This window comes from Styela clava, chromosome 3, assembly GCF_964204865.1.
Source record: "Styela clava chromosome 3, kaStyClav1.hap1.2, whole genome shotgun sequence".
Taxonomy (NCBI): Eukaryota; Metazoa; Chordata; class Ascidiacea; order Stolidobranchia; family Styelidae; genus Styela; species Styela clava.
Genome location: NC_135252.1, coordinates 1,849,001 through 1,874,063, shown reverse-complemented (window position 1 = coordinate 1,874,063; position 25,063 = coordinate 1,849,001). Strand labels below are relative to the sequence as shown.

General features: G+C 34.3%; 2 protein-coding genes across 9 annotated transcripts in view; one reads left to right on the top strand and one right to left on the bottom strand.

Moving 5' to 3' along the window:
* The window catches only part of LOC120342213 (uncharacterized), a 50,593-nt gene that overhangs the window by 6,758 nt on the left and 18,772 nt on the right, over positions 1-25,063 (top strand). For 5 of the 8 annotated variants that reach the window (XM_039410949.2, XM_039410953.2, XM_039410952.2 and 2 more), the window contains 11 exons: positions 693-744; positions 3,658-3,736; positions 4,851-4,929; positions 12,827-13,037; positions 15,224-15,654; positions 16,770-16,901; positions 17,183-17,380; positions 17,706-17,815; positions 18,024-18,125; positions 18,523-18,658; positions 19,433-19,771. In XM_039410949.2, the coding sequence (XP_039266883.2) occupies positions 693-744; positions 3,658-3,736; positions 4,851-4,929; positions 12,827-13,037; positions 15,224-15,654; positions 16,770-16,901; positions 17,183-17,380; positions 17,706-17,815; positions 18,024-18,125; positions 18,523-18,658; positions 19,433-19,771 (1,869 nt within the window). Of the gene's footprint in view, positions 1-692; positions 745-3,657; positions 3,737-4,850; positions 4,930-12,826; positions 13,038-15,223; positions 15,655-16,769; positions 16,902-17,182; positions 17,381-17,705; positions 17,816-18,023; positions 18,126-18,522; positions 18,659-18,785; positions 18,915-19,432; positions 19,772-25,063 lie in introns of all 8 variants that reach the window. The other 3 variants (XM_078110630.1, XM_039410950.2, XM_039410956.2) reach the window with 3 other exon arrangements.
* On the bottom strand, positions 20,160-24,906 carry LOC120342214 (acid-sensing ion channel 1C-like). Its single transcript, XM_039410957.2, has 11 exons — positions 24,189-24,906; positions 24,016-24,125; positions 23,318-23,495; positions 23,069-23,179; positions 22,857-22,973; positions 22,639-22,788; positions 22,229-22,343; positions 21,742-21,831; positions 21,426-21,529; positions 20,886-21,024; positions 20,160-20,669 (listed from the first exon to the last, which is right to left on the bottom strand). Exons 1-11 carry the CDS (start codon positions 24,336-24,338, stop codon positions 20,506-20,508), a joined length of 1,428 nt encoding a protein of 475 aa, XP_039266891.2. The 5' UTR covers positions 24,339-24,906; the 3' UTR covers positions 20,160-20,505.

Below are 25,063 nucleotides of genomic sequence, written 5' to 3'. Positions count from 1 at the left end.
CCTTATTGTCCTTTGAACAAGGTACATTGTGTTAATTGGTTGTGGTCTTCACATATGTAACATTTAAGTACTTACTCTGTGTGAATGATATTTATTGTATGAGTACACCTGGGACCCATTTGATAAATCATACTCTGCTTGTCACATCTTCAATATGCAAGAATTAATATTCTGTTCTGCTACCATTCAAGGTTATCATTATTTGGTTTTCTAACTCTACGTTGAAACCTCTATTTTACATGGGAAAATCAAACAATGAATGAATGAATAAAGTTTTGTTTTGATGAATGTGATTTACTTATTGTAAGGTGTATTTAGTTTTCATATGCTTTTGTTGTAATGAATGGTGAAGAACCTATTATACTTCTTATAAATGAAAGTTGATTTGGTATATATAATATATAATTGAAACTGCAGATATATTTTGATTTTTACAGTTTAGATATAAACATGGGAATCAAATATTGTAAATATTCCTTTTTTATTCATCAGATTATCGGGAGAATAATATGAACATTTTTAGAAGGAAGAGCATGCTATCATTCATTGGTCCAAACATATCTTTGAATCTTGTTCCAAAATATATCATAGTTCTTCATTATCATTTGACAACATTGAAATTTTTTGATTGTTTTCATATATCTTCCAACCTTTCAGGATAATTGATAAAATTTGTTAAATTTGTGTGACAGGTTTCATCAGACTCTCATGTGGAAAGAACTCGATCTGCTTCAGATTCGGAAAGTGAGTAAAAATATTTTTTGGAAATTTACATTGCACAATTGCCAATTGAACCATTATAAATATTTGCATTTCATAATTATGCTTCTAATACCTATCATGATCCAAGAATACAATGTCATGCTAATAGCCTTCACAATCATGAGTTCAATATCAAATTATTGAAGGTTTTAATCCTTGACTTAGGTTCATAAATATATTGAGGGAGTTTTACAGTAGTAATAATTTATTTGCATTATCCCCAATTATTCATGGATTATACAGGATAATCAGATTTTAGTGTATATTGAATATTGCTTATTATATGGTGTTTGAAATAATGAAATTTTTTTCATTTGTACAAGTTAATAACATTGAACATTTCCAAGTTTTAACGCATGGCATTCGACTAATTCTCAACTGATTTTTGATGTGCTGTTAATGTTAAACTTGACCTTATTAATATACACGAGGTTGTTTTGTCAATTTTACACCATTAGATGAAATCGTGTTTTGATTTTAATCCTGTATATATGCATGTTCGATGTCATATATATCGATCTTAATTATATGTACATAAGCATTATGTTAGGATTACTGAATATCCTTATTACATAATTCGCAGTATTCAATATTTTCAAATATATGGTTGCTCTATCAATATGATGCTGACCAATTTTTTTATTGTGTGGGCTTATATTTATTACAAAAGACTTATATTTATTACAAAATAATTCATAAGTTGGCACATGAAATCAAGATTAGAATAAATCATAAAACCACAGATTGCAATCTGATTACCACATTGTGATTAGTTCTTGATATCTTGTTTTACGAAAATATCTCACACTATCCCACTGCAGTCCTGAATTTTTTAAGCTTCTGCAAATGGGAGTATTAAGTTGTTTTTCACACTCATGCAAATTGTGAACAGTCGAATAAAATAAATCACAGCATTGATGGGTAGGGTTTGCATCTTTTAACATCAATTATCTCAGTAATTGTTATCAAGAAATTCATGTATTCGTTAAATGCAACACAATTTACTATGTTTCAGGAAAGTTCTAATTTTAATTGAGATTTACTAACTAATAATTACTATCAATGGCAGCAATACATGTTTCAATTATTTCCTGTATTGGTGGAATGATTGCTCTCTCAGTTATGCAGGCATTTTGCAGTGCTTGAAATCAATCCTATTTTATTGACTACATGCACATTTCAGAAAAAAGTGAAGTTTGATTTTCTGTTTTCATTTATTCCAGTTCATGCTGGTTAGGTTACTTTGTAACTGGTGTACCATTTCCATGGCGCATGTTCAACTCCTCGTTATATTCTTTGATTGGTTTGAATTTTATCTCGGATTTCATAAGTTAATATTGTTTTTAGTAATCATATATGGACCTATTCTGAAATAAACTGGCTACATAATAAAATCGTTGCCCAAATGCTCCTTATACAACCTTCCAGAAATTTTAATTCAAAGTTCGTCTTGTTTTTTAGTATTTATTTGATCTTTTTCTTCATCAATGCTTTATCTTTTTGTCATATCACTTACTACTGAATTTAAATCACCCAAGAACATAAAAATAGTTTTCGAGTGTCAAGCTGACATATTAGAGATTATTTTCAAACATGAGATCTCTCAAGTACCCACCCTATGTGTTCAGAAATCATCACAAAACTTTTAAAAAGTTTCACATTTACCCATCAATTTCTCATATCCAAAGAAATGATATGATCATTGCCATTTAATTGTTAACATTTCCCCCTAATGTAAAGTGCAGTGGTGCTCTGATGCCAAATCATTCAATTTTTTCAAGTCTTGACATAAGGGTTTGTCAATGATATATCGGATAATTAACTTCATGAACAAGGTGTGGTATTTGGTCATAAAATTTAACAATCAATTTAATAGAGAATCAGCCTTGGCATAATTCATGTTTATATTATAATCATACAGTATGATCTAGTGGCCATTGGGCTGAGTCAATATAACAAAGACATTGTTGCTTATATTTAGTAAATTGCTTTAAGTGTTTTTATTCAAACGTTTAATGCTCATACGCATACCTTTATTCTATATCTGGGCCCCTGAAATATTGATTACTATTTTGAGGAAGTAGATGGCTAGCAATATCTGGCATATTTCTTTGTAATAGTGAAGTTTATTTATTCTTGTGTACACTGAAGCGCATTTGATAAATTGGTTGTATCAGCTACCAGTTTTGCAGCAAGTACTTTTCTCCAATTCAATAATGGAGGTCATTGTTTTATGACTTCAATGATTCTAGAATTATTAATATTTGCTTGAAGATATTAATTAACTTAGCTTTTTCAATTTTAATCTTAATGCTAGTGAAGAAAGCGGACATGAATGTATGTCTTGACTGCCAATACTTTATATCCCATGGCCCAAACATGAAACATATTTTAAACAACTTTTTATGTATGAAGAGTGAAGGAATGTCAATGAGCCCCACCTTCTCGTTAAATTTTTTCTCTCTGTCAGCCCGTGCTAGATACTATCGTTGTGTGAATTATTAACTGAATGTAAATATAGTCTGAAAGTGTTGGGCCGGCATCATTATTCAACACTTATCATCGCTATTGTGAGAATTATGACGTAACATCTTTAAATGCACTAGTTGACACATTATCATGATTATGTCCATACATCTGGTATGATAGCAGCCATTCACTCGCATGTCAGCTAAATGGACTGAACAACCGGAGAATTTGATTGGATTGGGGAGCAGTGACTTTTAAAGTTGTGATGAAATGTTTTATTCTCAATGCTGGTTATTTTTATTAGTCCATAATATGAATGAGACCTTACTTCAATAATCACTTGACAGCGGTGCAATCTCAAACTGAGTTGTGGTGTTTAAAATTACCCAATGCAGCTTTATATTAAGTATTATTTTTCTAATACAGATGTTGAAATCGTCAAATCATCGGAAGCAAGATATGATGAAATGATCGGAGAAGAATCTGTCAAAGATAGATTAGCAAGGTTTGTCAAATTATGAAAATCTACTGGACATTGATTGAACACCAGTAGTGTAATGAAATGTGCCCCAGTACTACATGGTATTTTTTTTTTATCTTGCTTGATTAACAAAGATGTAGTGATACTATGATCTTAAAAGTAATTTATAGTCATCTAATGCTTTGTAAATCACTTATATAATTAGCATGATTTCATCTATATTATGCTTTCTATATGATTTTGAACCTTCCTGCTGTCCCTGTTTTCTTGCCTTTCTGAAAATAATTATATTTCATTTTATGTAATAATTTTAAATATCTTATGCAATAGAACAATTCAAAAATTGAAACAAACGAATGATTCTTGAAGTTGACTCAAATTCGAAATTGAAACAACAATACATGAATATTCAATTCAATTAATCTACTTCTCACAGCTTAATCACTTGGTATCAGACCAGGTTACCCGTTCAAGTTGGCGATGGCTCAGCTATCAAATTCATTGTACCAGATGCATGAATTTGGGTGGTAGTTATGCGAATTGCGAACCATTCTGTGACACTCGATCAGTTAAGCAATCTTCTCACATGTAATTATCCTGATGGGACCTTAATCTGCTAACCATGCATGGTAATCAGTGGAGCAATGGAAGCATAATCTTAGTGCTTAACGAAATGTACTTATCAGCGAGTCAAAATATTTGAACTATATTTACAAGAATCTCTCATTCAAATCTGATCTTCGGATACATTTGAAATGAGCTATATTTACTAGTTAAAATTGATATATATAATTATATTTAACGGAATTTTCTAAACTTTCTCCCACATCTATACCTTATGCAAACTGCATGGTTGTACCATATATAATAAATACTTAATCATTTGCTTGAAGATATTGCTTTAATCATTTGCTTGAACACAGCAAAGAAGATTTTAGCTTCACCGTAGAAAATTTAAATTCTCTGATTATGTATTTGAAATATATCACCTTGTAAAGATATATTGTGTATATTTTACTGCAATTTTATAATTACAAACTGTAATTATGAAATCTGCTTTGCATGATGTTGATTTCTATTGTGATTTGCATGTATCACCTCAATTAATCATCTACCTCTTATCTGGTATTATCGCCAGTTTCAATTCCAGATACAAAGCAATGATGGCAGAAAGTTCAACAAAAGGACAGAAACCAGCTGTAAAGCATTCTTATAAGGTGAGGGTGGCTTTAAGTCTGTTTTTCTTCAGAACCGTATACCACCTTGTGTATAATGGAAAATAGGTTGATGTGACCTCTAATTTAGCCGATAATATGTTTTTTTTATATGTTTCATTGATTGGTTATATTCTCCTCTAAATTTAGTGGCCAATGGGAATACCAAACGCTAAATTGAGATGGTTGTGTTAATTGCAGTGCGATTGATTTCATCCGTACTAATATCACCAGATGGCGGTGTTGAGTCGCGATGTCCGGTACTTCGTCGGTACTTATATTGCTGCCACTCCTTTGTAGGTTGTGGTTAACCATTCTACTGTAATATTATATCATGAACTGCACTTGACAGACTGCTCAAGTGTAATGAGAGGTTGAATTATCGTCTAGTGGAAATTTTCAAATACAATGATATTGTTTTGTAGAAATATATCCGAAACTCCTTTGTCACTCCTTGCATTATTTTACTTGTTAGATTTCGCACAATGAACGGCGTTTGGCCGTGGTAAACTGAATGTACCATACTTTGTAACATCACCGCATTACTGTGTTTTGTCTTAGTACCTCCTCCAAATCCATGACTCTGTTTGTAGCTTTGCCGCCTTTTACGCAGTTAGTATTTGACCAAGTTCAACAGTTTCCTCAAAACACGCAAAATGGATATTGGCCAAGTATATGAAAAGTTTCTCTCGCTTGTTTCTCTCCCTTTCGGGTAAACATGCTTCGACTTTTCGCCGATTACTTGGACTATTTGACCTTCATTTACCGGCATGTTCAAATAAATAAGAATAAGCTAACTCTGAATCAATAAATAAATATGGTTTGGCAATGTCGTAAATGAAACAAAACTTAAGTCGTTAACCTAACTATGTTGAATTTGAATAACGTTTATTTATGAGCTTTCGTTAGATCGTTGAATTTGGTCCACGATTTGGTTTGTCAATTTCATTATATTGAATTTGGTCATTAACGGTTTATCACTGCTGAAGTGTGAAAAAGTTTTTCCCTAACTACGTTTGTTTGTTCAAGACATATTGTTATCAAATTAGATAAAAATGTCTACGGAATTTGTCTAAAATATCCGATGACTCAATCTTCAAATAATGTAATCTTTTAGCCCAAACATTGAATTCGATAGATTCTTGGTGTTGATATCAAGTTCTACTTAAAGCAAGCAAGTTAGAGTCTCGAGAGTTTTAAAACAAAGAAGGTACTGAAACCGCAAACTCTCAACATTTTGCAATCTATCAATATTGAGGAGTGAATAACATATAATTCAAGAAATGGAATGTTTTGGCGGCATTTGATGACTGCAGTAGATAAAAGATTACTGAATAAAAATGTGTTTAATATTAAATAACTTCAGCGTGATGTCATAAAATTTGCAATCTTCAGTTTATGCTGAAAAATGATCAGTGAGATGATAACTAATTTATGGAAATTTTGTAGGAATTGCAGGCAGTAATACAGACGAATGAAAAACTATATATTGCCTTTTTGAATTAGCAAGACATGCCTCAGTTGTTATTATAATGACGCAATTTCAGTGGTATTTGTCTTCAAAATTTTCCTATACTATTTATTTGGGTACTTTACTCTGTCAAATGGACATTGTCCGTAAAAAGTTGATTCCATAAAATTGAATTATTGAATTTATAAAATCGACCTCGTTCTGAGTCGATTTCAGCATAACCTAAAATAACAGTGAGCAGGTACTAACTATTCGTTCGTGTATAAGTTGAAATATAGAAAGTTTATGGCTCTCTTGTCTGCTGCATAAGAGACAACTACTTCTCGCGGAAGTGCGTGACCGGTATTTCATGAATTTTCATCAGTTTCTTTTTTCGTTCCAAATAGCCTTTTGCAAAAGTGTTTGGCTTTTCAAATCTGTAATTATAGTAATAAAAGCAATGTTCCCATGGCCATGGAACGTCAGTTGAATCTTATCCACGCTTGTGCGTTTTAGGTCCTTGCGATAGTGTTAAAATCATACGTTCGTTTATCAAACAATTTCTCTGCCCAACTGAACGGTGTTTTTGGATGGTCCTCACATGATATCTCCCAATATGTCAGGATCTATTTATTTGTAGGTTTAAAATTCAGCATATAACGGATAATTATATGACTGACATGTTTGATTTGCCTAAAACAACAGATGATTGGAAATTGGAGAATGAAAGCAATCATTTAAATTTCAAGCAGTAATTTTCATGTCGAAATCTCCATAATTAAATCGCCGCCTGTCCCACGGCACTTGCCGCCGGCAGGTAAGGTATAATTGGCTAGGTATGAAACGAGTGGCGCTTATGCCTTGCTGTTCCGCATTACTATATTTGGAATGAAAAAACGCACGTTTTGGCAAGACGAGAGAGAGCGCCCCTTTAAATGTTTCGAGACAATATCGTACTCGGATGACGCATTGTGTACGACTTTCTCCGACTTGATGATAATTTGTCTTTTAGCCATGTTTTGACTGGAAAATGGAGAGCTGTTTGTCGAGATAGTTTTCGATTTATTAGAAAAGGTTCAGTTTTGCAAGATAGTTAGTTATATTCGAGGTGGTTTCAGCTTTTTTTAAACTTGTTAAAAATTTTCATTGTTTTCGAATCTAATCTAATCCACTCAAAAATTTGGTGACGTACTATGTTGTTTCAATCTGGACTGGAACAATCATTTCCGTTCTTGGTGACATGCTGTACCAAGTAACTTGTATTTGCAAATGATACCAGTTTAACAATGGGCTCCTCGATCTTTTAGAATCGATTTGGACAGAAATAGTCTTATTGGTCATGTCGGCGTGGTTTAATAATCAGTTCAGTTCACAATATTTTTCATTGAGCCGACAATGTTATTTATGATGTTAAAAATTTCGTTCGCTGTGTCGGAAATTTTTATGAATCACAAGCTGAATGTATCATTGGTACCATTGAAGTTTGTACATCACATCAGTCGTGCCGTATGCTTATACAGGATTGTGTATTTGTGCTGGAACAGATACGAACTAAATTCGCGGTTACGACATGATTTCAGTTGGAAACCTTGTTAAATATGACCAGTCCTTTCGAGGTCGATTTCGGTTCGATGCGTAACCGGAAAAGGGAGAGGGAAAAGAAATAATAAACCAAACATAAAATATAATTCGGGGTTGTTGTGGTTTCTGGTCTATCGGTTGTTGCGAGTTTTGGTTTTTGGTGATTTTGTCATGTATGTTTGTTTGCCTGCTTGGCGTCGCAAGTTGGAAACCTCGGTTGATTTTTAGCTTGAAGCGTTAGGGGTAGAAATGACTGCAACAATTATGGATTATTATTTGCTTTTAAAAACCATACCATTTTAGTCTGAAAGTTAGGAAGGCGATGGTCAATTTTCTAATAGAATTATTCGGTGCTCCTGAAGTATGCGAACCAAGATGGCGGACATCGGTACGTAACATGGGTAACAGGTTAGGGTTAGGCGATAATTTTTTTCCAATTTTCCTTATTTTAGTCCTATTATCAGTTCGAAGACTAGCCAAGAGCCTCCCGTAGTATTTATACCTAAAATTATGGCCTAACCCTAACCTAGTACACATATTACATTCCGATGTCCGCCATCTTGGTTCGCATACTTCGGGAGCACCAATTATTCAATCCTCGATTCGTCTATCAATTTGAGATATGCAACGTGCTCGTTCCATCAGTAGACGTCTGTTCAAATGATTTACAACTGCTTCCAATTGCCGTCATATTTTAGTACTATTTTCTGTTTGCGAACAATATCACGCCGGATGCCGTCTTTTCGGAGCATTGATAATTCATGTGCTCTGTTGACGTCTGAAAATAGCAAATGTGCATATAAGTACATTGTCTACTTCTTTGGTTTGAGGTGAGGTTTGTATTGGGCGTGGCGCGGTGTTTTTCGACATAGACATGGTAGGTTGAGAGCATAATATGCTGGGACATGAAAATGTTTAGTGGAATTCGGACTCGTCTGATTTACCTGCTTTTAATTAGTTTACTTCAGCCTTATAATACGAAATTGGACCGTTTTTTTTATTCGGCGATCGGTATTCATTCATTTATGTGTTCTGGTTGGCCCAGCCTGCTGGAGAAATCGCCCAAATAATGTATCAGCAATTCGCATGGCTGAAATGTTAGACAGGTAATAGTTATCCAGTCTTGTATTTTCCTGTGTCACCTAGAAACAGATATTTTTTGATTTCGTTTGATATCGTCTGCATTTTGAGCTCACAGATCACAATTCCGCTGCCAGTCGTCCTATAAATACCCTTTTGACTTCTATTCCAGCCTGAATATTTTATTATGCTAACCTGTTAGCTCACAACACATGAATATTTCAACCTTCTCTATAAATATTGAACGCAATACCGGTACAAAATCGTATGAGATTGACACTTAGAAATTGCCCCAGAACGTCCGTCGCTTGTTGATGATACATACGTACGGTTTGTAATGGAAGATGCTTGTTTTAAAATAAAGCTCGACGGGTCATAGACTGAAAGAACGAACTTCAGAATGAATTCTGTCAATGAGTCGACCGTCGGGAAAATAGCATGTTATCATAAAGTAATTCACGCCTGAAATTGTAGTCACGTTGAAATGTATTGTTTTGCCGCGGCGCTATGTCATGGCGTTAATTCCAATTTGCCAGACTATTTGGCCGTTCTAGACGGTCCATTATAGACCATGGCCTGTGTATATATAATGTATTAGAGTTCCCAACAAAATAGAACAGAATAGGTTGTTTTTTGTTAAATTATGACTGTGCCTGTTAATCTGGATTTTAATCGCCTCGGATATAGTTTTATTTGGAAGGCTATTAAATTGTAAGTATGAGATATCAAATTAGTCCAGGGCCGATGTCAAAATTAAAACTTTACAACTGCAAATATATGGATTTTTAAAAGCTTAAATGTATCGTAGCGGTTTCCGTCATTTTTAGAAATTTATGCTCTTTTAAACATCAGGAATCTTGGTTAAATATGATCAATTTGAGTTACTGGTATACATGGAACAACATAATAATCATTTGAACAATGCACGACAAACATAGGTTTCCAATCCATCATGATTAGGAATTAATCTTCTCAATGCAAAAAATAAATAAAAATTTCGTTCGGTTTGGTTAGGTCTTTCTATTGTTGGTTTTTAACGTATAACCGTAATAATTTTCACTCTAAATTGTACGTCTAACATCGTTTGTATTTTTAAATAATATTAATTATCCGAACGCCGTTTTTTTTTTAATTTCTGAGATTTAGATTTATTTTTTCTTGTGATAATTCACCTAATGTCTTGCGAACTTTTTCATGATACCCCCACCAGTTCCTTTTACCTCACATTACACTCTTTAATGCTTATATTATTTTTTTTGTATGACAATACTCGAACATGTGAGATGGACCAAGCAAAAAGCAAGTGATTTTTTCTCTCATTTTCTGATTTTGTACTTTTGCTGTTCAAAATAATTCTCTTCTTACCCTACAGCAATTGTTGTAACAAAATATTTCCTTGGAACTAGGTTTTCCCAAAATCGATTGATGTAATCTAACATAGCTTAACTTTTCAGTGGTCGATAGATGACATTTTTAAAATCCAGGCTGCATATCATTCTTGCGCTTTTTGTAACCATTACTCGCGAAAGAATTGAAGTGCAGCGAGTGCAATGAACGTTTTCCCCAGACACCCGTGAAATTGGATATTTTAGAAATCAATTCCCTCCCTAATCTGTCTGTAAACTTGATATGAACCTCTTTAAAAAGCTCGTACGTTTATTAAATCGTCGTGGGGCAGCAGTTTGTTTATGCTGCATTAAAATTTAATTTTTACTTTCAATTCACCGAGGCGAAAAAAAATAACGTCGTTTACAAATTGACGAATCGGGATTTTGTGAATCGGCACATGGGAAATCAGTGACTAGAAAATATGCCAAAAATAGACTTTTCGTCTGTCAATAATCGGGTTTTTGCGTTCCATATGCGTCAGCGTCTTATTTAGGTCGGTCGAATTTCATCAATAGAACTAATCGTAGCGAGCCGATGTCCCCCGTAATCAAATTAGTAGTACCGTATTTTTTTTCGTGTGCATGATGTCGAAAGTTTATTAATTGTCGTCTGTAACCCCAGGTAATATTAACATAAACAACATCGACTTTTCCGTCTCGTAGACCAACACCCGGCATCACAGACGTGAATAATCGATACGGACTAAAAAGTCTATCAATAATTTACCGTTTAGGTGCGCTCCATCACGTGTGGTCACGTGTTAAATGCTGACTTCTAAATCAGGTCCATGCACATATGGGGTTTATAAATTTAGGAGAAAAACTGTTGCAATATTCTGCTCTTATTTATTTATGAAGTCCGGCGTCTGATTCATTTCTTTTTGAACGATTCTACATCGTTTTATTAAGTTCTTGTAAATAGCTGACATAAAGTTAGTTATTCAAGGAGTTGTTAACAGACAGAACCATAGTTGGGAGGAAAGAGTTCTTATATTTAATTGAGGGTAATTTTGTTGTATAGTGTGGGCTGTCTGCATGAAATTTCAGTTGAATTCAGATACTCTAACAATTTTATCAGGGTCTGTGAATGAATTTTCAATTGCTTTGATCTAGTATTCAATTACCAGCGTGCATATGCTACATATTCTCAAATGCAATGTGCGTTTCCAGTATTGTTATTTATTTTTTGTACCAACAATTTACTAAAATTTAATTTGTCTAAATATAAGTTGCTTGTTTTATCTAACTTTTGTAATTAATTTACCTTTCAAAATTATGTTTGGCCATTATCTTTTCAGTCAATCGGAAGGTAAACAAAATCACATCTGAATAAACATTTAGTTAAAGTACTTTTGGTACAGTTTATCAAATTTGAATCATTTAAGATTGCTTCTGGTAGTAAAAATAAAAACACGATAGATAACAGTTCAAGATATGATAAAGTTATAAATAAATTGTTTTTGACAACTATTACTGGTGCTTGGTCACCATTGGTCATATCATTCATATGATAAGTTTTTCAAGTGAATAGTGGGAAAGTTTTTAAAATTTTGGAATAATCCAAATTCTGCAATGCCCCATGCGTTTCAAGTAAAACATATCACAGAATAAGAAACTTCTATAAGATTAGAGATCGTTGTTTAAAATGGATAAATGGATTGTGCCTATCTACTATTGTTTTGATATTGTAACAGTATTAGTATGGGTTTTAAAGATTTGTGTTGGTCCAAAATAAACTTGGGTCAGCTACACTTTTCACCATACTTTAGGTTGATTAGAAACGAGATTTATTGTTATACAAGATTCTTTAATAAGTTTTGATTGTATAATTACCACATTAGTGAATGATATAGTAAACTAGAGTTCTTGTTTTAATATTTGTTCTTTTTATTTCCTTTTGTGCCCAAAGCAAGGTTACATGCAATTAAAACTATATTTTACTTAAACTGGTGACTCAATGCTTTGTAATTTGTGTGATTAGACATTTTTTCTGACTTGCTATCAGAGTATAGCCACTAATACAGACCTTAGTGAAAGTCCATGAAACGATCTCGAACTTAAGTTCATTTTTTTACTATCTGCTTTTGTCAAAGTCTTAATCAAATAAGAATAACCAGTGAGTTTGAGTATTTTAATGATAAGGAGTTTGTTTTTAACTCCTTGCGACTAGTTTCGTATGGCATTAGATGATATTTATTTACATATTTCAGACTTTTTTACCACTGATTTCATAGGCCCGAGAATTTTGTTTCTACAACACTTATTAAATGGGTTTGAACAGACGGGCAGAAGTAAAATTATATATATACCATACACCCACAACAACCTGGGTTACATACATATAAAATATAAAAATTTTGTCTTATTTTGATTTATAGTTTATCCTTTCTATAATTTACAGAGAAGATCAACAACTAATTTAGTGATAAAAGAAAAAGTGATCAAGGAAGAAGAATCAAAGCCAACCGAAGAAACAGAAATTATTCGTTCACCTCCTGCTGGTACAAAGGAGACACCTGATTACGATTCAACCTCAATTGGCCTTCAACAGACCAGAGAATTATTTGAACAAAGGTCAAGTTCTCCTTCTGGAAGAAGCCGAAGCAGCAGATGTGAGTTATGATAGAAATATAGGACAATAGAGCTTGCTCAATAATTGGCCGTTGATAAATCCTTGATATTGTCATGTTCCGTATTTGATAAGAACTGTCGCTTCAGAATTGACATTAGATTTGATGGATGTAACTAGAGCTCGACCGATATCACTTTTTGGCACCGATAACGATATATCGGCCAACTAGTGACCGATAACCGATATCGACATACCGATATCTACAACCTGAACCCGCAGTAAATACAAATAGAAAGAAACATTCAGTTTCAGTCAAAAAATAAAGCAGTCCTACACAGTGCTTGCATCATTAATAAAAGTTTCACAGCAAATAATAAGAACACACATTAATGCACAAAAGAAAAAAGGCAGTGGCTTGCACGTAATTTACGGAATTATTTCGAGTTCGGAAGGGAAGTTACAAATTACGTAAAGTCGTAATTATTGTTCGAGCGCTTTCGCATTTGAAACGTGCTCCTTCCAAGCAGTCAATTCCGTCGATTGTAAAAAATTAAAAGTTTAACACGTAGAAGAAGTTAAGAGTTCCGGTATTCGCAGCCGTTTTGAGCCGGCATGACGCGTTGCCACCCCGTTTGAGCGTTTGGTTTCACGGTCAAAACGATATTATTATAAGCGTTATCACTGTAATACAATTAACACCGACAGACTTTTTTGTGTCCACGATTTGGTATCTTTTTTATTCGGCGCTGATAATGATAAATAGGAATGTGTGATAGTTGATTGTACTTCCGGAAGGCGTATTTTTTTTCTCTCCGTGAAACAGACATGAAACGAATTTTACCGCCGCTATAAGCGCTCAAAAGGAGAGAAGGCTAGGCTACTTTCTTTTCCCGACTCAATCACTTTAATTAATACAAATCACAGCGCATTAAAAAACAAAATAAAATTTATTAGCATTAATTTACAACGAGTTACAGGTAAGAGTTTATCGCCGGCTAAATAATTAACATTTAATCTAAATTTATCGCAAATAATGTTATAACATTTAGGCCGCGAAATGATTTGATATAAAATGAAGCTTGGTAATCGGAATATCGTCAATAATTCAGCATCAATAATTATTATAAATTGCTAACTAGGTAGCAAAGTCGGATAATGTAAAAAACGGAGCAATAACAAGTCTTCGTCGCGAGGCAAGCGCAGGTATAATTAAACGAGAGAATAAGCTTGTCGTTGATTAATAACTTAAAAACCCGAAATTTTTATTCAATACGAAAGTCGATTTTAAAAAAGGCAACTATCGTTTCCTAAATATCCGTATACCAGTGTCGGTAATGATAAAATTGATCGCATAAAATTGGGACGGTTAATTTGCGAAGGTGATAAAGAAAATCAAAGCCAACACAATAAAACAAGATAAAAATCAGAATAAATTTAATTTGAATTCACTCCTTGGTATTTGTCTTTAACATCTGTCGCCGGCGTGTAGTACTGTCGGTAATATGAAAACCAAACTTCGATGTCCCATTCGGAAAAGAAGTGGATTCAAATGGTTTTTATGATAGGTTTAAACGTGTGAAAAAATATCGCAATTACGGGGTCATTACGTAATCAATTTTTCCGTAATTACGGAATTGATTTTTGTCGATTACGTGCAAGCCTAGTGGGGACGCAAGATATTCGAAGGCGAGGATTTTGCGCCGCACGAAGAGATAAAAGAGAGAGAGAAATATAGAAGAGAACTCTCTGTTCATTGAAAGGCAAAATGAGAGAAGCCAAAAAAAGAAAACGCTCGGCCGCAGATATTTCCCGGGGAAAAATACTCATTTTTTAGAACGTGGAAAAGCGACTAACGCTGATATATATCGGCCAGATATATCGGCCGGTTGGGCCGATATGATATATCGGCAAACACGCAATATCGGCCCGATATATCGGTTGGCCGATATATCGGTCGAGCTCTAGATGTAACCCTGTAATAAATCGATTTCTCACTCCCTGAACTAGATAACAGTCAATTCAATTCAGTCAATAAGCAGAAACGCCACCTTGCAATAATTTTCTAGCATTTGGTAATGCTAGTAGATATGGTAATGCGGTAGATATGTTGCAATGTTTGTAAATTACTTCCTATTTGGTCGTGTATTCCAAGTACAGATAGTCTTTGACAAAACTCACGGCCAGCTAGTTGGATTAAGTAATGTTAAGTTTAAATGGTTTTTACAGCTTCAAGCTCCAGTCCTGGTAGACGACCACCACGCAGTAAATCTACTCCATCGCCAATACTTCGGGGAAGCAGGTCTGGTAGTGCGAGCTCAAAATCACCTTCACCAGTACGTGACGGTGCCAGAAGTTCTGCGTCAAGTTCATCTGGTCGGGAATCTCCACAGTCAGCAAAAAACAAAAGCCAAAAGAAGTTTGGGGACCCTGACGTCGTAGTTTTAGAGCATAGCGAAGTTAATTATTATTACGAAGACGGGAAGCGGTTGAGTACTAAATTAAAAGGTCCTGACAATTTAGGTGAAAACAAACAAGAAGAAGAAAACATGAGCAGTGTCGATATTGTGAAGCCTCCTCCTGCAGGAACTAAAGAAGAAGTTGATTTTGTACCATCTGTTGACATTCATTCAGTACGTGACATGTTCGAGCATCCACAGGTGGGAATAATATTACTGTGACACATTACATTGCCATGAACTCTGGCTAAATTCGTAATTTTGAAATTTGCACTACGTTCATGCGATACTCCAATACATCGATGCTCATTTTGAGACCAGCTTTTATTCCATGCATTTTGAGGCAGATCACCTAAAACCTGCTTTTATGCATTTGAATCACTTTCAAAGTTTGGTGTTATTAACTCGTCTTTATTAAATTCGTCAATAAAAATTTTGTTCGTTTTGACTTTGTGCATAATGTACTATCCAACTATCCAACCTTTGTACATAATGTACTATCCAACTATCCAACCTTTCGAATGTGAATGTTTGTTGGGGAACTTCTAATAATTAGCCAGAACTGCAATCATTGACTAACAGATATTAGCTGTGGAGAACTCTAAAAAACGATAGTTGAGATTACAGCTATAAATAAAAGCAGTAAATATTTTAATAAAATAGGTAACAAGTGGGTGAAACCAAACGAGTCGACAATGCCTCTGAGTCATTGAAAGAAGTTTAATTAAAAACATAATTACATCAGTTAATGATATTCTCATTTTTTATTAAATGCAATATATATTTGGTAAAATTGGTTTTGCATGATAAAAAATGTCAGTGAGCTTCATTGTATGTTATTTTCGTGCTTTTGAAGATCATAAAATATTCACACATAGATCACCATATCTACCAATAAAATCATATTCACAGAAATTGCACACCTATACTTACTTGCTATTGATCGGATAACTAGATTTCATCTCCCGCTGAAAGACTTTTGAAGCTGCATCGGAGTTTTGAATGCAATATGAATGCTTTAATGAAATATTCATTATTTAAAACCTACAGCTGTAACACTTGAATTGGTGCATTCATTATTGTATGATTTTGAATATTACCCTTTAGTGTGTATTACAAATATAAAATTTCTATTTTTTAAGGCTGGTGGTACATAGTAGTTCTCCGAGCTTACCATACAAATTAAAAGTATAAAATCAAGGTCAAGTTTTAAATTTATTAATTTAAAAGACTAAAACTTGTAATGCCTTCCAAGTTCCAGCACCATTGTATTCACTGGCCCCAAAACAGTTTTTTAATGTTTCTCATGTATCTAGGAAAAACGTGGTAGATCACCACCAAAGAAGACAATCATAATAGAGAAAGCAGATTCAAGACCACAGTCTCAAATGAGTCTTTCACCAGAACGTAATCCCGACATTGTGAGATCGACAACAGCTGGGTCAAGAGTTAGTTAATTACTTTTTTTCTTTTATTGATTTCAATTTATAGATTTTTAACAGGGATTATTAAAGAGTGGTAAATGCTTGTTTTCAACCATAGAACTGGCATATATCATGTAATCTTCATAACTTCAGTTGATACAAGTGATTTAATTGATTACAAACTTGACTTAATAAGCAAAGATATAGCAGTAGTTTGTTTTAAAATAACTCTCATTCCTAATATTCGAACCTATAAACTCGATTGTATATGTATTGTTTCTGAATATTTTCTGTTCTGCTGATAGGAAAAACCTATCTATGAAATGTCACTCGATCTGAAGTCAGCAAGATCCAAATTTGAATCACCAAACAGAGTAGAGGAATATGTGCCAAGAAATACAGTTCGACAGAGAGAGGAAGAGGCAAGACAACGCAGAGCGGCGGCTGCTGCAGCATCTCCAAGAACCAGTGAATCTAGCGAAGCCAGCTCTGTTTCTGATGTGGTATGATTTTCCAATTCAATCGAAAAATGCTGATTGTACTTATTCTTGACCAATGAATGTAGAAAAGTTTTGTTAGTATGTTCATTGTCAGTATTGAACAATATTGTTATAAATTTATCTGGAAGCAATTAGGATTTTTCTAACAAGCCAAATAGCTCACTTCTACATTGCAGTCAGGGAACTTAGTTTGAAGGAATGAATTCAAATCTCAAATTTGTCACTAACCATCTGGTCCATTCCAGTTTCAAGTCATTATATTGAAAATTGTGGTTTATGTGTTACTTTATACATACATTTCTATAGTAATGTATGTTTGATTTCAAAGGTTAAAACTACTGAAGCTGGTTCTAGAGAAAATCCTGATTATCAAGTCGACCTAAAATCTACAAAATCATTATTTGAAGGTGGAAGAGTACCAGTGCCAGTCACTACTAAGTAAGTCATTCATTAATGCTTCTATTCTAGATTTCATTATTTATCAGTCTGACAGTGATGAAGTGTCTTCCCAATATAGATTTGTTGGCAGCAGCGGAAATGATTACCTTTAGACACCATAAGTTTATCATGTATACTTTTCTCATGCATTACATACTTGAGATAAAACTTTCTTAAACAATATGGTTTATCATGATTATTATAAAAGGCGGGAAACTCCAAAGAAACAGGAGGTTCATGGAGAAGTTGTTCGTCCAGAGCCAGCAGGAACAAAAGAGATTGTTGAGATAAATTCATCAAAAGATATCAAGTGAGAATAATACATATAAAAAGATCATCGCACTTACAATGGTTTATTGCTGTAACATATTTCTCTACGAAAGTCAGACTTTTTGTACCAATATATTAGCAGCTTTAGACTCGGAAAATAAAATATTCAGGCAAAACTTATTCTCTCTCTATATATGTATGTGATTTATTCGGAGTGTTCCTTGATTTATTTTACATTTAAAAAATAACCGGTATGTTTAATTTTCACGGACGATGAGTATGTCATTACTTTTCAACAACTGTCAGAAGTGAGAAGCTTGATTAATAAAATAATTGATTAATAAATAAAGCTTGATACTTCCTAGATTTTCATGTGACTGAATTCAATTTGAGATTGATATGACTAACTTGTTCTAACCAAATTTTCAATTTTTCAGGACATTTAAGAAAAAATTTGAAAATACTGAAACTGTGGAAACTGAAGAATACAAACGGAAAGACCCAATTGATATTAAAGAGGAATCAAGAATGGTAATTCAAAAGGAAAAGGAAGTTAAAGAAGAAGTTCAAAAGGTAAAACTTAAGCTTATACTAAGCTTAGTTCATTAGTAATAGTAAATTGAAAGTTTTTTAGAGCAATTTTTAAATATTTGTAAAATGCAATTAAAGTGTTGAAAAATTCCTCATAACACATTTTCAGAGGCGATTAAGTCAAACTTCTGGGGAAGTGCTAGTTATGCCAGTACGGCCTCCAAGAAATGTCTCAAAAACAACCAAAACTGAAATTACTACAATACATTTGTGTATTCGACCTGTTAAACAGAAAAAGGTGTGGATTATGGTATTTGGCTGCGCTTATGACTCGAACAAACTGCCTTCTTTGAAAAAATTCAATCCCAAATAAAATAACGTATTTGGACCTACATTTAATTGTATGGGATCCCAAACTTTTGATTTCTTGTCTGATTTATGTTAGCTTTGAAAAGTTTGTAATCAGTTTTCAAAGCTGAGGAAAACTTTTGTGAACTTAATATCACAAAGATTAACCTTGCTGGAAAACCTAATGCATTGTCCGCCAATACTGCTGGGAAAATGCTACTTATGCACTTTCAATTGGCCATTTGAATGCTTTTACTATAGTAGGCTATATGTTAACATTGTCCTTCAGCTATTCTCCCCAAAGTTGCAGATTGACTTAATCTGTGCTAAAAATTGATTTCTGATTTTGATTTGCATGCTTGTTGATTACCATCTCCTTGGTGATTCTATTTCTTAATTAATAAAGATCTCTGTATTCTGATTTCCAAATTTTTGATTTAAAAACAATATTACACTGGGACACTACAGTCTGATGATGAAGATGAAGCAGTTGATGAAATTGTCACAACAACAACAACAACAACAACAACCACAATGGAAAAAGCAGAAAGCAGTAGCGAATCAGAAACCGAACCAACTGACACAGAAGGAGAAGCGATATTAGAACATGATGACGATTCAGGTAATGAAGAATCTCGTGAAGTGATCAGTGAAACTATCGAAGAACGAGGTGAATCGGTTTCTTCTGAAGAGCTTGTCGAAAAAGAAGAGGAAGAAGAAAAAAGTGAAGTTGAGGTTTCGGACCAGCAAGAACTTGAAGAGACAAAGGAGGAGGTTTACCATGAAGAAAGTGAAAATGAAGAAAAGGTTTGATAATAATTCATTTCTTTATCTTTAAAAAACAATTTATTCTTGAAGGTTCCCATTATGGTGTTCTTCATTAATAATGATGTGAGCAACAATACTTCTTTAATTCTTTCTTGATTGCTTAGCAAGTGCAGAAACGGTTTCAATCAACCAGAAAGTTATTTTTCTGGAATCAATTATGTTTGATTTTGCATGTCTGCTTCAAATCTAATTTGTGCCAGAAATATCTTCAATAGTGTGAATGCATTCTCAAATGCTGATCATATGTTTGTTCTATTTAGCATGGAATCTTGAGATGATTCTACAAATCAAAATAAATCCGAATCGTATTCTATAAAGAAGTTCCCGTAGTATAATTATAAATAACAGAATTCCTATGCTAAAAAACAGTACCTGCATAGGAACATGACATATTCGCTCATACTATATTTTAAGTTCATGGTGTAGGGGCGTAGAGACAATCACATTTTATGTAAGTTTGTTCTCATTAGGTATAGATGCATTACCGTAGTTTATTTCCAATGCATGGAAGACTCATCATGTGCGTTTTTCTCTATTCACAATATTCTATTTTCAGTCCCTGGTATTAGATCTTCTATTAAAAAACTTGTATTCTAGGAAAGTATTTGTTATTCAGACTACTGATCCAGTTAGGAATAAAATATTATAAAAAGATGGTTTTTAGATATTGTAGGTTAAAGCTTAATCGCCCAGGAGAGAAAGTCTTGCGATTGTTAGTCAGTTTCTTTCAACTTTATAACTTTAGTCTTCGACATGCTTGATGAAGCTTTTGTATGATTCATTGCCTTCTTACAAATTTCCAACAATAGTTGTAAAAATTCAAACACAGTCAAGACGCTGATCCCCATCCAAAAGCCCAGCTGTCCGCCCAAGTCACCTGATAAAGCAGATGCCAAAAGTTACAATCACGGGATTAGCAGATGAAAACAATCTATATTTATGTTCTTTAGTCATACTTTGATGACATCCGACATGTGCTAGCGTTTCCTGGGCAATGCCCTACGCAGGGATAACTGGGATGGGGCATCAATATTTCTGTTTGTCTATTGATATCCAATCTACATCATCTTTTCTGAGCATACTTTATACTTACTTAGAAATGCAGTGAATGTAGTTGCTTCACTTTCGTCTTGTTTCGTAATACTCATTCGATCGAAGAAGACGTTGACTCCAACGATGTTTTTCAATATATATTCTGTGAATCCCTCTTCATTGGTCAAATCTACCCAATCCTGTTGTAAAAAAAATTTTCGTTAGGTCAATTTTTTCCCTTAGCTCGGTCAAAACTCGCTAATGCAATTGCTCGAAATCGGGCTGGAAATTAACGAAATTGTCTTCTGTTTGAATATAAACTCCAGTAGCTATATATATTCATTTCGTTTTTTTGCGTAGGGCGTTGGTAGTAACTTGAATTAAAATGTCAGATTTGAAGACGAACGGAATTGCTATTGGAGTGCGATGTTCTGACATTAGTTTAAGACTTTAAATGAATTCGGAATGCGTAACTTTCCAGGTAAAAATAGTGGTATGAAAGTGACATGCTTCATGTACAGATTTCTCGCAACAGATGATTCAAACGTTACATTATCATAACATTATCATTCTTTTCATAAAGTAACAAAATTGTCCTCACCGAAGTTTGTAGATCAGCGTATGAAATCGTTGTCATGTAGTCAGTAGTTTTGCACGCAGGCTGGCAATTGCACTTTTCGACAGTGAGCTTTCGTTGCAGAATGGCTGAAAAGGAACATATGTGAAATGTCATACCATAATTGTTTTTAAACGAGTGTGAAATGGAAATTCATACATGTTGTTCCGCAATGGCATTGGAAACTGAGGTAAATCAAATCGCCAATTTGCTTGTATTTGCGTAATGCAACGCTAATCAGTTTCGCCCTATGAATTCTGGACATTAAAGTACTAGTTTGTAAGAACGATCAGAGTTTTACCTGCTTTTGCTATGCATTCTGTTGTTTCTTGAGGGTCGCAAACAATTTTCTTATCCATGCCAACGTCATACATTCCGCATCCACAAGAACCTATAGTTGGATACGAGAGTCATTGAAAGTAAAAATTTGAGTACTCGTTGTTTCGTTATGAAAATTACGTGGTAATTTTTTCCGAATCTCACTAAACATAGGCCATTTCCCATTTAGGATTTTTTAACGATAATTGAATTCAGCAAAATAATAAATTCTATTGAAATATAAATGAAATGCCCAAAACGTCGACCCATTTTGTTCGTCTCCTCGAAATAGGGATCCACCTATTCCACCACAACCTCATGGCATCAAATATAAAGCTCTAGGCGCAAATTAACGTCTTTTGGTATTTTTCAAATTTAAATGATATAGCTTTTGTATTGCATGAAACTACAAAACGTATTGGTAACGCTGAAATAGCAGTATAAGTAATGGCAAGTCATCTAATTTAAACCAGTGCGTTTCCTCCAACATTCGTTGAAACAATTAGATACGCTGTATGTGTCAAAATAGTTCAAGTTTTCTGATTCTGGTCTGCATTCTCCCCAAGGCTTTTTCATCAGATTTATCTGAAATGGAAAGTATGAGACTGATCCCAAGGATAATGCCTCTCTTAAAACATCAATTGTACACCGCATCAATTTTTAATCCAGGTTCAAGTTTACCCAGATTTTGAAATAGTCTGAAACTAAAAGACACCAAATTTATCCATATGCAGCGATATTACTACATACGCTACAAAAATACAATTATTACATAGAAACGTGCACGTAGTTTTGGTCTTCTTCCCTTCTCGCGCGTTTAGCTTTTATTTCAAATTGGGAGATACCATTAAGTTGTGCTGGTTGCGACCTGTAAACCCACCTCGCTTTGATGTGCAGAGATAAATGCGCGCTTTCCACCCGATACAGCCAGCCCCAACTCCTTGACTTGTGGTTCCTCGTATTGTGGATGAACTTGAACTCTTATTCCTATCACATGGCTCGATTTCTCGTACGATAAGAAGTATTGGTCCTGCGAATGCATGGTCGTTTAACGAAAGTCATAAAGTCTGAAAATATCATTTGATGCTGATAAAGTACCTCTTGAATGTCAAGGCCAATAGACAACCCGCTTCTACTTCCCGGTTTCCAAGTCGGAATGGAAGTCTGAAACGTCCAACATTTTCCCATGTTTGTCAAGCGGCTTGTGAAATTTGCCTGTTGTATAAGAAATGCAATTGACCACAAAAAGTGACTTTGTGTGTTATTCATTGCTATGGATTTGTAAAAAATACCTATTTATATATACCCACAATTGTGCAGTTCCGCGGACCATATGTACACCATTTCAGAGTCTTGTCGTCTAATTGCCAGCCTTTAATATTCATATAATCAAGCACAGAATTGTTGTAATTGCCGAAGAACTGAAATATTTCATTTACTTTATTTTTCATTTGAGACTTCCCGCTTTTACTGTTTTACGTGTTAGAATAAAATGCGTTGCAATATATTATAGAATATCAGGCGGTGTAAAATTGATAATGGTTAGTAGTAGGTAGTACCTTGAATCCATCGGTGTAATAGTCCTCGCCGTTATAGTAATTGCTATTATAGTCATTGTCGTTATAGTCATCGCCGTCAAAACCATCGCCACTAGTTGTTATGGGTATGTAGCCTATTTTAGCCTTTAACAGCAGTGTGGCTGCCTGGTACTCGTAGTCTTCTGTTACGCTAAACAATCTGCGATTTGAAATAACATGGTTGTTATCACCATCACATGATCTCAGATATATTTGGAATTGAGACATAATCCAGAACTAAGGTTGGTGTCATTTGCGCTGTTGTGGCGTATACCAGGAGTTATCACCACGGTCACTTGTTTTAATCTACCACTCCGCTCTTTTGTTTCGTTTTTGCGTACTATTTTGGGTACTGCCGTAGTATGTGAACCAAGATGGCGGACACCGGAACGTAGTATGTGTACTAGGTTAGGGTTAGGCCATAATTTCAGGTACAAATACTGCGGGAATCACTTGGCTAGTCTCCGAACTCGTAATAGAACTAACATAAGGAAAATTGAAATAAAATTATGGCCTAACCGTAACCTTGTACACACACTACGTTCCGGCGTCCGCCATCTTAGTTCACATACTACGGGAGGACCCTATTTTGTACATACAAGGAATCTCCTCGGAATAGCGAATAATCAATTGCTCCAAACAGTATATGTCTAAAATTAAAAATCCAAACGTCTACTTACGAGTTGAAATTGCAGACCGTGACTGATGGAAATTGTAAGTTAGAAACATGTTTTTCTGATATAACTGTTGTTGTCTTGAACATGGCGTATTGCATCACACGTGTAACAAGCTGGTAAAATAATTTTAAAATTATAGAGAACGGCGATGCAATGCAGGCAGTTTAAAATATTACCTGACTGCTGAGCGTGGCAACCACAGCGATCACCAACAAGATCCAAATGTATCGATGTACCCTGTTCTTTCGGGAAAATATCTGCGCGATTCCATGACACGTTGTACGTTCTGAAAATTCCTTCAATTTGTGCTCGACATCCGACTTCATTTTTGCGACCCCTTATTTAGCATTAAATTCTTTGACTTGTTTGCAGCCTCTACGACAGTGCATTCACTAAGAATATATCAAGATACTCGGAAAGAAACCCTATATATAATTATGAATCACCGAAAGTTATTATTGTATTTCAATAATTCCGTGTCACGTGAACGAGTTTGCCAGAAATAGTAAGCTTTGAATTTCACGAGCACCTTTCATTGTGTATTCTTAGATTGAAAACAACCATTTTAACAGTTAAAATTAATTATTAATAACCACGCGTTTATAAAGGGCACTATGGATTAAAAAAGATTCGTTGATTTGATCGTTTATCGTGTAATAATCGGTTATTTTAAATCATCACATGATCTGCATTTTTTGAACTAGATCAAACAAGACATTACGAGTATTTTTATAAATGATTATTTTCACCTGTTGATATGCTAGCACGTAATATGCTCGATTGTCAGTTCTTCGTATAATTCTCCATAACACCGAGAAAATACTAAACGCTCAGTTTCTCACTGGATTAAATTGTCAGACGTTGTCTAATTTATGTTGGTAACAGTTGGCATATTTGTTGTCCTTAACTAATCTACCTTTTTGTAGTTCTTTACTAAATAATCCGGCCGATGTGGCCAGCCGTCTTTAATATCGTATGCCACAATATAGTCTATTATCTTCTCACCATTGTTTTGTCTCCCACTCCCCTTGGTGTTCTACATTCAAAGTAC

What these genes read in the sequence shown, in the direction of transcription:
- LOC120342214 (XM_039410957.2), bottom strand. Translation starts at nt 24,338, where the DNA reads ATGAAGTCGGATGTCGAGCACAAATTGAAGGAATTTTCAGAACGTACA. An exon ending in TTGCCACGCTCAGCAGTCAG is followed by an intron (nt 24,126 to 24,188) that starts GTAATATTTTAA and finishes TTATTTTACCAG; the next exon opens with CTTGTTACACGTGTGATGCA. An exon ending in ATTACACCGATGGATTCAAG is followed by an intron (nt 23,180 to 23,317) that starts GTACTACCTACT and finishes GAAATATTTCAG; the next exon opens with TTCTTCGGCAATTACAACAA.